The sequence below is a fragment of the Schistocerca serialis genome, chromosome 6, assembly GCF_023864345.2.
Source record: "Schistocerca serialis cubense isolate TAMUIC-IGC-003099 chromosome 6, iqSchSeri2.2, whole genome shotgun sequence".
Taxonomy (NCBI): domain Eukaryota; kingdom Metazoa; phylum Arthropoda; class Insecta; order Orthoptera; family Acrididae; genus Schistocerca; species Schistocerca serialis.
In genome coordinates, this window is record NC_064643.1 from 636,488,362 (window position 1) to 636,503,163 (window position 14,802).

General features: G+C 37.4%; 1 protein-coding gene across 2 annotated transcripts in view; it reads right to left on the reverse strand.

Annotated features, from left to right (window-relative positions):
- Positions 1-14,802, reverse strand: part of LOC126483845 (chitin synthase chs-2) — a 347,785-nt gene that overhangs the window by 66,487 nt on the left and 266,496 nt on the right. For both annotated transcript variants that reach the window (XM_050107058.1, XM_050107057.1), the window contains exons 10-11: positions 4,820-5,081; positions 3,990-4,252 (exon numbers count right to left, since the gene is read on the reverse strand). In XM_050107058.1, the coding sequence (XP_049963015.1) occupies positions 3,990-4,252; positions 4,820-5,081 (525 nt within the window). The remainder of the gene's footprint in view (positions 1-3,989; positions 4,253-4,819; positions 5,082-14,802) is intronic.

Consider the following 14,802-nt stretch of genomic DNA (forward strand, 5'->3'; position numbering starts at 1 on the left):
AATACTTCATAGAGTTAGGAGAGGTATCTGGATGTGCACTCCAAATAAACTGTCATATCTACTAACATTTTCTGGATGGTGATTGCAGTAAAATGAGTAGGAGCAAGAAAATTACAGAAACATACTAATAGGGGGTCATATGTGTACTAAGAATCAGTGAACAAGTCAAATTGCATAAGTTGTGATATTCTCACTTATTATGATGATATGGAACCTTTTTTGAGTTTCCAGAAAGGTTTTAATTATATCCAGTTCAGTAGAGCCTTCAGACATGTAATTTCACAAGGTAATTTGACCACACGGAGATGTGATTCAGGTCAGTATACTCAAAGGGAATAAAGAGAGAGGGAGAATCTAATATGAGTTCTATTGCCTGGTTTTTACATCTGTAGCAATGTGGAGTAGAAACCATTCAAAGTATCCACCAAGAGCTTGACGTATTGATTTACAACATCTGGCACAGAAAACATCCTTCAGCATGTCATAGTTAATAACTGCCTCCTAATGATGCCTGCACCTTCTAGTTAATCTGATTTTGGGCTTTGTATTGTAACTCAGCATCATATTTATTTACCACATCCCTTACACTACTGTATTTACTCGAATCTAAGCCGCACTTGAAACTAAGCCGCACCTGAAAAATGAGACTCAAAATCAAGGAAAAAAATTTTTCCCGAATCTTAAGCTGCACCTGAAATTTGAGATTCGAAATTCAGGGGGAGAGAAAAGTTTTAGGCCGCATCTCCATATCGAAACACAGTTGGTCCATTGTAATATGAGACACAATTTAGGCCGAATGAATGACGATACAGCTACAGTAGTTTTGTTCGAGTCGTGAGCTTGGCAGCTAAGCTTTACCAGGTAGCCATTGCTATGCGTCAGGCGCTCTGTCCATATTTATACGGGTACCCTTCCTTTTTCACATGCTTCGTCTGGTTTGAATCGATTGCTTATTTTTCTTTGATCTGATAAGTGCCGTTCTCTTTGTTATAGGTGTTTACGTCACTCTAAGCTGAAAACGCATTACTGTACTGTGTCCTACACTGTTTGTCGCATTCTGATAATGAGTGTTTACGGCCTGTCGCCGCTTGCGGCATGGCTTGCTTTTGTGCGCGCTACTGTCGCTTACAATAAATAAAAGAGAGAGGAATTGTCTCATTGGCGAAACAATGGCAAGAGACTGCTATTTGTAGTTACTCACACTGCTGCTTTCTTTGATAATGATCAACAAGAACCAAATGATAGACTGCGTATGATAGAAGATGTTCTAAACGAGAGTTTAGTGAAAATTTTTCTCCGTTTGAAAATCTTTGCAGACGCCTCTTTAGTACATTACATTCTGCACAGAAATTAGAGTCATCTTAGATTTAAAAGTCTAGTCAATTGTTGTGCTTCATTTCTGACTGTATCACTATTAGGCATAATAATATGAATATAAACATGACATGATATGTATATTCTTCCACGTTTGCTGTTGTCTCACTCTAGTTTCGTAGTTTATTAGGCAGACAGGATTTAAATGAGATAGCAGCAAACACGAAACAATACATGGTAAAATGTTTATATTCGTATTAATCTTATGGTGAGGAGAACACTGCATGTGATTCTCAATTCATAAAAGTTCCTATCAGCAACCATCTCTTCTCACAGGTAGGAACAAATTCAGAATGTAGAGTTGGCCGTATTGACAAACGTCCCAAACAGTCTTGCCAGTCGGATTTTCATAGTACATTGAAATGCTGCTACATTCGAAGATGAACGATACGGAATTTGTATTTACTTCATTGGATAATGTAATGACGCAGAGGTTTTGGCGCCAGTATTTATCTTTGTGCCTGCAAAGCATGCCTGTGTGGCGCTACATATATTCAACGGCAGAAGTTAGTTGTGGCGACACCTACCAACACTTTTCAGAACTTCCGCTTACTTTGCACTCAATTCTAAGCCGCAGGCGGTTTTTTGGATTACAAAAACTGGAAAAAAAGTGCGGCTTAGATTCGAGTAAATACGGTATGTTTATGAAAACTGTTATTTCCAGTAACATCCAAAAAATAATGATTCCATTCTACATGAAAGGTCATGGTTTGGAAAACTTCCAATCAATGCCAAGTTATTGCAAACACAGCTTTCTAACTTGTGTTAATTCTTCCATCACTTCTAGGAAAGACAACATAATTATAAATGAAAAAGACAATAATGTGTATGTTCTTTGGGATTAACTTATTCAGTTTACTAGTTCTCAGCTTACAAGGCCATCATCAGACTTGAACTGGCTATCATCATAAAAGAAGTTACAATATTTGTAAAAAAACATTGGAAGAGATGTTCTCATCTAGAGTGAGCCATAAACACAGAGTGAATGTCATTTTTCAAAGTGCAGTGGTAATGCAATTAAAAACTTAAAAGTTAACTGTAAATAAATATCAAGGGAGCAAACCAGGAAAAATAATTAATGTTAAACTTGAAAAACTGCATATATAATAATTTAAATTAAATTAACAATCCCTATAAAATAAAATTAGCATACAGCTTTTCATGGATGATTGTCTACAACTGTTAAATAATTTGAAAAAGCATATTTCTGCGATCAGCTGTACAGTTTTATGTTTATACTCTGTTGATTTCAATTGTTACCATATCTTCAAGGAGAACTGATTCACAATTTCTTCTTGAAGATGATTGCAACAATCGTAGCTGGTAGAAAATAAACATAAAATTGTGCAGCTGATGGTACAAATATGTTTTTTCTGAAATAAAATTAGTCAAGAGTACTAAAGAATAATGTGAAGTGGTATTACATATGCAGGATGATACAGAAACAAAGTGAGAGATAGAAGTGACAACTATAACAGGAGAATATATGAAGTACATAGGCAGTCATAATAAAATGAAGAAATACAAGAAACTGGAAGAATAGAATGGAACAGACAGTGTGGGAAGCCTTGGAAATCTGTGAGGATTAAGTGGTATTTAGAAGAGGGGAAGTATTTAGCTGTGTTTAGTCATTCAATATTAAATCAGGACTGTGGACCAGATCTTTGTTGATTTCCAGGGCTTCCAAAAGGTTGAGTTTTTGGCCTTTGTTTGCTAATTGGACAGCATGGGACTGTGGCTGGTAATTGTGGCCTTCATTCATTACAGGCTCAACAAATGTGGTCATAATTCTGCAACATCCAGCTGTGTTCATGTTCAGCGAACCTAGTTGCTACGTCTCTGCCCAATAGACCATTATAAAACTTATCATAATCAGAACAAGTAATATTGTATACCACACAGTTGGCTAGTAATTGAGTCTTATCTCTGCCATTGAAAATGCATTGGGCTGTGGTGTTCCTCACATAATAGGAAATCTTACAGTTGCAAGATTTCATGTTTTTGCTACAGGCTGCATTACCAGTCCTAGGTATGGGATTGTACACCTGCTGACATTGGAAGAAGCAGCAGAGTTAGCACAGAAAAGGATTATAATTTTTAGTCATTGTTTCCTATGCAAGATGTTGTCAGTCAGGACAGGATCCTAGCCACTGATTTATACTAGAAATTTTATTTTGTTTAACACTGCTTTGATATCTTCTTTGGACATGGGAGTAGATACGAGATGATGTACCATTGAGTGGAAAGCTGTTTGTGTGCTGCTGAGTGTTGGGAGCGAGAAAGTATTATTGTGTCTGTAGAAGAACTTCAACTTCATCACTACTTTTGATGAAAAATCATTTGAAGTTTCAATGTTGTATCTCCTTCTGCTGTTACTCTGAGGGAAAACACTTAAAAACAAACTTGTGACACAACAAAACCATTCAGTTTCTCATTTATTATTTTATCTCATTAACATTTTTTTTTATTTCTGTAGGCACAGTTGAAACATTTTGCTTACTTAGAGTCTATGGTAAATGAAACACTATTTCAAACTGGTATTCACCTGAACTTACAGTACACAAAATACAAAATATGATTGCATATACCAATTCATATTACTACACAAGGCTAACCTGGCTCCATCGCTTCCTGTGTCTGATCTTACTCTTGTCCTTTAAATGTGCAATCATCTTTGTTTTCCCAGGTAGTGTCCAAACAAGGCGTCCTCCATAAGGTGTTGGGTATTTTTTTGGTGGTCGTACTCTTATTCTTGTTTCATGTACAAGAGATGCAGCTTCATCAATTGTATCCACCAACAGCTTGACAAATCGATTCACAACATTATCATCATCACTTTCATCACTGATTTCAAATGCATCATCAAAGAAAATGTGAGCTGGAAGGAAATGCAATATTTATTAACATGTGGAAGAAATAGCATAAATAGAATATCAGCTATAATGTGAGTGTCTTAATTATTTGCTGCTTTTTTAATATTTATTTATTTATAAAAAAAAGACCTCTACATATGGTTATTCATTGAATTTTGGTCGAGGAATAATGATAATATCCTGATGAATAAATTATTTGTCCGCCATGAAGAATGAAACAATATAGAGGCTGAACAATGTAGAAGTTTTCTGTTTTATAACCATTTAAAATGTAAGAAATAAAGACGGAAGTGGAAGTTAGCCATTCTCAGCATGATTACCCCTTCTTTTCTTTTTCTGTCTTAGTCTTCTCTCAAGCTATACATGAAAGTCTTATCACTCTAGAATTTTTTTGATTTGGTTTGAGTCTACTGCCTTTCATTTAGCTCTTTTACTCTGGGAATATACATAAGACTGTCCTTTAGCCACTTATAATGCATCATGATTTTTTTTTTGTTAGATGTACAAGTATTTCAAAACTAATATTTGCTGAAGGATGTTGAAAGCTAATGAAATAAATCAGGTAAACTTACTCTCAAATTCGTAGTAGTCTGGATCAACAACTCGGAGATATTTTTGAGCAACTCTTCTAGCAGACTGATCTTCATCAATTCGCAGAATTGATTTTAACATTTCCATCATTTCTTCTTTTGTTTCATGCCACATGGTTGCACATGCATAGATCCTTGTAATGCTGTCAGATGATTTAACATTGCTCTTGGGTGAGTTACTACTTGATGTAGAATGCACTGAAATGCTCTCATAATAATCATCATTTCCAATGTCAGCAAGTTCCTGTAAAAAAAAAAAAAAAAAAAAAAAAAAAAAAAAAAAAAAAAAAAAAAAAAAAAAAAAAAAAAAAAAGTAACATTGTAGCTTGAAACTGATGTGCTTGCTTGTTGAAAATGAAAACAATTATATTTCCACAGGCATTATTTGAATTATGTTCCTCAGTGTTATATATTGTAAAGACAAATAATTTTCGTCCCACTATTACCAAATGATTGGCCTCCTACAGTTCTCTTATGTATCGTCCTGCATACCATTGCTGACACTTCCAAACCAGGTATTTTTTGCCACGTGAAATTCAGTCTCTACAATATGTAGCAATATTAAATCACTTTTTTACTTTCAGTAAACCTTTTTGAATAGATTTCCTTAAGTCAATTTTATCCTAGCTATATGTCAACAATTTTCCATTGTATATTTAGGAATTTGAACTATTTATATTTGCTGATGCAGATATTGTATTCAAGTCTACTGGAAGTATGTTCACTCTATGAGAGAGAAATGGAACTTCCATCAAAAATCACTGACTTTCTCTTTATAAACAGATAAAAATAACTCACTTATAAAATTTGTTGTCCATAATTAACCACAGTCCAAAAACAATAGTAAAAGTAATTTTATTATTACTATTATTATTATTATTGACTATTCCATTTAAGGAAGTGGTTGAACTTGAGTAGTATTGATTTTATCTTCTTGCTTCATTCTTCCCAAGTTCTCTTCATATACTCGCTGTGCTATCCCTTGCGCTCTACTGACCATTTATTAATTGTTCTTTTTTTCTGTGTCTTTGTTTAAGTGTACATTTTTTATGATGTTTCTGAACTGTCCTCAATTGTTTATGTTACCTTGTGCAATTCCAAGTTCTTTATTGTCTGCTTCTGTTTCAGTCATCCATTTTGTCTTGTATTAGATAGGATTTGCTTTCTCAAAAGATTTACCTTGTGAGTCTGTTCTTGTTCATCCTGCTGATATGTCCATAAAATTTCATCTTTTTCTTTCTAAAGATGTCAATTATTGTTTCTATCTGTTTCTATGACCTTCTTCATGACCTCGTCATCCAAATTCCATCACAAAAAACTGGTCTGAATATTTTCCTTAGAATTATCCTTTCCTGCTTTGCAATATCTCTTACTTTCATATGACCATGAATCATTGTAGTTTCTGCGGCACAGAGTGCTTGTGGTAAAAATACTGTGCTGTAATGCCTTAGTTTTGCATTATCAGAAATAGATATTTTATTATGGTGATTCCAAGTGAGTGTATATGCTTTTTGTAATTTGGAATACAAGGAAAAGAACAGATTGCTACTCACTCTAAATATGATATGTTGAGCTGCAAACAGGCACAATGAAAAGACTGTTACAAACTTAGCTTTTGGTCAAAGCCTTCTTCAGCAAGGGAAACAAACACACACATTCATTCACACAAGGTAGCATGCCTCATGCACACACGACCACCATCTCCGGCAGCCAGGACCAGCGTGCAACAGTCACGCGGAATGAAAGCAGCAATCTGGAGGGGCCATGATAGGGGAAGGGATAATAGGGTATGGGTGAGAGGATAGAAGAGTGCTGTCTGGTGGAGTGTGCAGGGGCTAGATGGAGGCATGACAAGACTGCCATCAGGTGCATCTTTAGGAGGTTATGGGGCAGAAGTTGAGGAGGGGGAAGGGGAGGGGGAGTCAAGGAGCAGAAAAGGAGAGGAGCAGGGAAGAGGAAAGATAGGCATATGTGTTGGCAGAGGGTCGCACACAGTGAGGGTGAGGAGACATGCATTTGGAGGAGGTGATAGAACAGAGGGGAGAGAAACTGTTGGATGGAATGTGTGGGGATAGTAAGTTACCATAGTTTGAGGCCAGGATAATTTCGGGAACGGAGAATGTGTTGTAAATCCCATCTGCACAGTTCAGAAAATCTGGTGGTGGAGGGGAGATCCAGATGGCCTGTGTTGTGAAGCAGTCACTGAAATCAAGCATATTATATTCAGTTGCATGTTGTGACACAGGGTGATTTTGGCCAAAGGTTGACAGTGGCCATCCATTCTAGTGAACAGCTGGTTCCAATATAGAAAGCTGTACAATGATCGCAGCAGAGCTGGTATATGACATTGCTGCTTTTGCAGGTGGCTCGGTATCTAATGGGGTGGATAAGCCTGTGACAGAAATGGAATAGGAAGTGCTGGGCAGTGGATTGAGCAAGTCTTGCACCTGGGTCTTCCACGGGGATATGATCCCTTGGCTAACTTTTAGGATTGACAGTGGCATATGGATGAACTAGGTTGTCATGGACATTAAGTTGGTAATAAAGCATCATTTTAGGAGTGGGGAGGATCTTTGGTAGGATGTCCCTCACTTCAGGGTATGATGATGGATAATCTAAGCTCTGACAAAGGTTGTAGTTCAGTTGTTCCTGTCCAGAGTGGTATTGGAAGATTAAGGTGGCACTCCTTTACAGTTGGTTCTTGGGGGTGGTGGGAGGAGTGTACGGGAAAATCGCGTGGGAGATCTATTTGCGGTCTAAGTCTAGAGGATAGCACCTGTCTGTGAAGGCCTTGAAGAGACCTTCGGCATAATAGACATAGGAGTTCTTCTCACTGCAAATACACTGTCCCTGGGTTTGTTCACATTAAACCCACCAACCTCCAACAGTACCCTCATTTCGACAGCTGTCATCCCTTCCACACCAAAATCCCTTTGAAACAGCCTGGCAAGCTGGAGATGGCAATCAGCAGTGAAAAGAACTCCCTTGCCCAATATGCTGAATGTCTCACAGAGGAACTATTCCCCAGAATTAGTCTGAAAACAGATGTCCGGTGCCAATTCCCCACACACCCCCAATCTTCTGTCTGCCGAACTTGATATTGATTTTTATTCAGACCTACATGGCTACCGAATTATTTAAATGCTAGTCTTAAGTCCATGTTCCTTCAAGCAGTTACTGAGACAGATATGAAGCAAATAATAAGGTTGCTCAAAAACAAATATTCATGTGGTCTGCATAGAGTGCCAAATTATGTATTCATTTCATGTGACAGTTGCATTTGGGTCCAAGCTGCCAGAGATGGTGGTTATGTATGCCTGAAGAAGGGTGTGGCCTAAAGCTAAGTATGTAACAGTCTTTTCATTGTGCCTGTCTTCTGCAGCTCGTGTCAACTTTATGGTGAGTAGCAATCTAGTCTTTTCCTTAAATTGTTGATATTCTAACCTGTATTATCTATTGTTCAATTTTGTAATTTTGAGACTCATTCCTAATTGACTATTGTGTTCAGTGCTGATGGTTGGATGATCTCTCCCAGATATTTGTAGTGCACAAATTGTGCTACTTTCCTGTACTGAGCTGTACTGGGGAGATTATCTGCAGGCTTGATTTCCATGTATTGAGTTTCCTCATAGCAAATTTGTAGGTCAATTTTCATTATTATTATTATTATTATTAGCATTATTATTATTATTATTATCATTATTACAATTAATATTATTATTTCTACAATTTTTATGATCACTTAATGCATTAATAATGTCAGTTCTAATAACCAAATCAAAATTACAAACACACAAAATTGCCTGTTTTGTTTTTTGTATGTAATAATTTTGTTATCAAACAACACATCTGTATAGCTAAATAAATCACATCTCTTTGCCTTTTTGGTGCATTTCCTGTAGATGACAGTTGTAAACTGTGTGTTGTGGGCATTGTGGTGTTAAAATGGACATGTTTGACAAAAAGTTTTCTAATTCAAATTTTTGTATGTTGTGAACTGTTCTTTAACAGAAATCATTAAAAAATGAAAATAACTCTGAGAAAAAGTTTCACAGTGATTAATTTTTAACATTACCATAATTCATATCCACAAACTCTATCCTGGATTTAACTTAAAGACATACTGTACCAATGAGAAACATCAAGTAAAATAAGTGACAAACAATTTTTACGTGTTTTGAGAATTAAATCACACAATGCATATTCAGTACTCTTTTGTGTTCTTGAGTATTGAGAATTATTCACACAGGCCACACCATTGTTTCCAGTGTGGTTTGCTGAACATTTTTAAATCTTATTATTTTCATCCCATTACAGAAGAGTAGGTTAGACACTGAGAAAAAGTAATAATTGAATTTGGTAGCCATTGATTTGAAAGAACCACAATTTCTGTTGAAATGTTTGGATTTTACGATACTGCCAATAATGGTGTTTCAATTATTGACAACAATTTATCTGCTGAATTGTGTAGAGGTTTGTCTTCTGTTGAAATGTTTGGATTTTACGATACTGCCAATAATGGTGTTTCAATTATTGACAACAATTTATCTGCTGAATTGTGTAGAGGTTTTTCTACTTAGCAAAAGATCTTTAAACTCCAGGAGCTATCCACCCCATAGCATTGCTTCCATTTGATTTTGCCCTTATTAGTTTTAGGAGAATACGAGACTCAAAATGCTGTAGGAAAGAGTTAAAACTTACATCTACACTCTCCGCTTTATAAATTTCACAATCTATATTTAGTCTTCTGCTCTATTTTTTGGATGAACTTATTCTGAAGAAGTCCTAGGGAACACAGTGGAAATCAATGGGGTATGGTGGATACCGTTTCGGCTGGCCAGACTGAATACCTCTGGCAATTAGCCTTGAAATTAGCTTATAACCATAAGCATTCATTTAGTAACCAAGTAGTGCATGAAACCGAACCAAGTAACACAAATATCACTTCCTTTGTAAACCTCTGAACAATAATGGCAATAAGTATCTCATGACACAACATGTAGCAAGGCAAAAGAATCATACGGAAGGTGCAACATAAGCACTACACAGAACAACTAAACTGAGTGGTACAAACTTTTAAGAACATCTTGAGAATGAGTCAGTACTGCTCCACATGTATATAGGTATGAGTTGCTGGTAGACAGCATGGCAGATACTGTGCTGTGTGTACATTTCCTGCAGGTGACTTCGGGTGACCAGCGCATGCTGATACAATTGGCGATTGATTTAAGTACACACACGCAGCAACACTACACTCAGCACACTCAAACACACTAGTAGCAGGATGCAACAATTCAGATGCAAACCATGTATGCAGAACTTGTGTGAATGGTGTGATCAAGTGAGGGGTGATGCATCAGTCGCTCCTCTGTACAAACATGTCTCTTCATGGAGTGCTTTTCCAAAGTCTCCCTTAACACTTTCCACCGAATGCTTCAGCCAGGGCTTATTGTACAGCTCAAAGAGTGACACAATCTGTGCATCAGTGTGAGCAGAATTCTCAACAGTGTGCCTGATATCACCATCACTTTTATGATTAAGGCTATGGTGCAATCTTTTGTCTATATCTACTGTTATTACATGATCTACTTTTCCAAAATTCTTCCCCAAAGAGCCTAATTTACAGGTGAATGCTGAGACCTGCAGTTGGTTTTAGAAAACTAGCTACTTGATAATCACTTCCCATAGAATTCTTTACCAGTTCCATTCCCCTTCATGACTATGACTCAGCAATAAGAACATCTTGGTCTTCCTAGACTTAGCTTGCACCTTATGCCCTGTACTGTGGTGGTCATTTGTGCACTGCATGGAAGCTAGTCACTGAATGCAAAATATGGTTCATGAATTCTGTGCAAATAGTCACCAATTATGTTTAATGTAGGCATCAAATCAATGTTGTAAATTGTAATGGTTGCAATGGAAATAAGCATAAGCTGTAATGGAGCACTGGGTTGATGAGGACAGAGTTATCAAATTCTGATACACACATTTCATATGTAGCACGGCTGCCGGTAATCCAAAACAAGTTCAATCCTTGTACCGTGAACCCTATCTTAAGAGATGCTGTCTGCATATTCATATGTCTCAAAACATTCTTTGTTGGTCCAAGGAGGCAGGCTTGTTGTAGACAGTACATGATGTGCGCTGGCCATGCCACTTTCTTAGCATCTTTTGAGGAGGAAGTTTCTCAAAATGTGTAACAGCTGTCCACTAGCATGTACATCAACACTCATATGTGAGAATGTCTCAAAGTAGATTTGATCCTTACATATTTTCAACAGTTCATGGACTTTTGGCAAGTTTGGCAAGGGGTGTCAAGTCATTGTGTGACTGGGCCCATTTTCCTTAGCTTAGTTCAAGCACTGTTTACAAGATGTTGTAATTGTGGTCTTCAGTCCAGAGACTGGTTTGATGCAGCCACCCATGCTGCTCTATCATGTGCAGGCTTCTTTATCTCCAAGTAACTACTGCAACCTAAGTCCTTCTGAATCTCCTTAGTGTATTCATCTCTTAGTCTCCCTCTATGGTTTTTACCCTCCACACTGCCCTCCAGTACTAAATTGGTGATCTGTTGATGCCCTGGAACATGTCCTACCAACTGATCTCTTCTTCTGGTCAAGTTGTGCCACAAATTCCTCTTCTCCGCAAGTCTGTATAGTACCTCCTCATTAATTACGTGATCTACCCATCTAATCTTCAGCATTCTTCTGTAGCACCACATTTTGAAAGCTTCTATTCTCTTCTTATCCAAACTATCTATCGTCCATGTTTCACTTCCATACATGGCTACACTCCATACAAATACTTTCAGAAATGACTTTCTGACACTTAAATATATACACAATATTAACAAATTTCTCTTCTTCAGAAACACTTTCCTTGCCATTGCCAGTCTACATTTTATATCCTCTCTACTTCACCATCATCAGTTATTTTGCTCCCCAAATAGCTAAACTCATCTACTACTTTAAGTGTCTCATTTCCTAATCTAATTCCCCGAGCATCACCCGACTTAATTTGACTACATTCCATTATCCTCATTTTGTTTTTGTTGATTTATCTCATATCCTCCTTTCAAGACACTGTCCATTCTGTTCAACTGCTCTTCTAGGTCCTTTGCTGTCTCTGACAGAATTACAATGTCATCGGCGAACTGCAAAGTTTTTATTTCTTCTCCATGTATTTTAATTACTACTCTAAATTTTTCTTTTGTTTCCTTTACTGCTTGCTCAATATACAGATTGAATAACATTGGGGATAGGCTACAACCCTGTCTCACTCCCTTCCCAACCACTGCTTCCCTTTCATGCCCGTCAAGTCTTGTAACTGCCATCTGGTTTCTGTACAAATTGTAAATAGCCTTTCACTCCCAGTATTTGACCCTGCCACCTTCAGAATTTGAAAGAGAGTATTCCAGTCAACATTGTCAAAAGCCTTCTCTAAGTCTACAAATGTTAGAAACGTAGTTTTGCCTTTACTTAATCTATCTTCTCAGATAAGCCATAGGGCCAGTACTGCCTCACATGTTCCAGCATTTCTACAGAATCCAAACTGCTCTTCACTGAGGTTGGCTTCTGCCAGTTTTTCCATTCGTCTGTAAACAATTCGTGTTAGTATTTTGCAGCTGTGATTTACTGAACTGATAGTTTGGTAATTTTCACATCTGTCAACACCTGCTTTCTTTGGGATTGGAATTATTATATTCTTCTTTAAGTCTGAGAGTACTTCACCTGTCTGATACATCTTGTCCACCAGATGGTAGAGTTTTGTCAGGGCTGGATCACCCAAGGCTATCAGTAGTTCTAATGAAATGTTGTCTACTCCTGGGGCCTCGTTTCAACTTGGGTCTTTCAGTGCTCTGTCAAATTCTTCACACAGTATCATATCTCCCATTTCATCTTTATCTATTCCCTCTTCATTTCCATAGTATCGTGCTCAATTACATCGCCATTGTATAGACATTCTATACACTCCTTTCATCTTTCTGCTTTCCCTTCTTTGCTTAGAACTAGTTTTCCATCTGAGCTCTTGATATTCATATAAGTGGTTCTCTTTTCTTCAAAGGTCTCTTTAATTTTCCTGTAGGCAGTATCTTTCTTACATCTAGTCATATATGCTTCTACATCCTTACATTTGTCCTCTAGCCATACCTGCTTAGCCATTTTGCACTTCCTGTCAATATCATTTTTGAGACCTTTGTATTCCTTTTTGTCTACTTGATTTACTGCATTTTTATATTTTCTCCTTTCATCAATTAAGTTCAATATCTCTCCTGTTACCCAAGGATTTCTACTAGCCCTTGTCTTTTTACCTACTTGATCCTCTGCTGCCTTTACTATTTTATCTCTCAAAGCTACCCATTCTTCTTCCACTGTATTTCTTTCCCCTGTTCTTGTCAATAGTTCCCTAATGCTCTTTCTGAAACTCTCTAAAACCGCTGGTTCTTTATGGTTTATCCAGATCCCATCTCCTTAAATTCTCACCTTTTGTAGTTTCTTCAGTTTTAATCTACAATTCATAACCAACGGATTGTGGTCAGAGACCACACCTGTCCCTGGAAATGTCTTACAGTTTAAAACTTGGTTCCTAAATCTATCTGAAACCTTCTATTGTCTCCAGGCCCCTTCCAAATATACAACCTTCATTCATGATTTTTAAACCAAGTGTTAGCTACGATTCAGCTATGCTCTTTGCAGAAGTCTACCAGGCAGCTTCCTCTTTCATCCCTTACCCTCATTCCATATTCACCTACTACTTTTCTTTCTATTCCTTTTCCTACTATCAGATTTCAGTCCACCATGACTATTGAATTTTCATCTCCCTTCACTATCTGAATAATTTCTTTTATCTCATCGCACATTTCTTCAATCTTTTCATTGTCTGTAAAGCTAGTTGGCATATAAACTTGTACTACTGTGGTAGGCATGGGCTTCATGTCTATCTTGGCTACAATAATGTGTTCACTATGCTGTTTGTAGTAGCTTACTCATGCTCCTATTTTTTTTATTCATTACTAAACCTTCTCCTGCATTATCCCTATTTGATGTTTTATTTATAACCCTGTATTCGCCTGACCAGAATTCTTGCTCCTCCTGCCACTGAACATCACTAATTCCCACCATATCTGACTTTAATCTATTCATTTAGCTTTTTAAATTTTCTAACCTACCTATCTGATTAAGGGAGCTGACATTCCATGCTCCGATTCGTAGATTGCGAGGTGTGTTTCTCCTGAGAACAACGTTCTCCTGAGTAGTCCCTGCCCGGAGATCCAAATGGGGAACTATTTTACCTCCAGAATATTTTACCTAAGAGGACTCCATCATTATTTAGCCATACAGTAAAGATTCATGCCCTTGGGAAAAATTATGGCTGTAGCTCCCCTTGCTTTCAGCTGTTTGCAGTAGCAGCACAGCAAGGTTGTTTTGGTTAATGTTACAAGACCAGATCAGTCAATCATCCAGACTGTTGCACCCACAACTACTGAAAATGCTGCTTCCCCTCTTCAGTAACCACACATTTGTCTGGCCTCTCAACAGATACCCCTCCATTGTGGTTGCACCTATGGTACGTCTATCTGTATCGCTGAGGTGTGCAAGCCTCCCCACCAGTGGCAAGGTCCATGGTTCATGCAGGGGAGGGTTTACAAGATATGGGTTCTTAAATTATCATAAAAGCAATGTCTAGGCAGGGCTTCATCTTCATGATATTGTTATAAGTGACACACAAAGTTTTTGGTGGACACTTGGTCCAGTGTCAATCATACTATGTGAAATGTGTTGCAAGTTTTTGTACATTGTTGTTACAATTCTTAAAGAACATATCACTGATTATATTGGAATGCAGCTAGATAGAGCACCTGTCTGCTTTACTCATACAGCATGACTAGTTAAATAACACAAATTCTGTACACTTGTATGGAGGAGGATGTCGCATAGTTTGGTAAGCCTGTACCCCTGATCTAA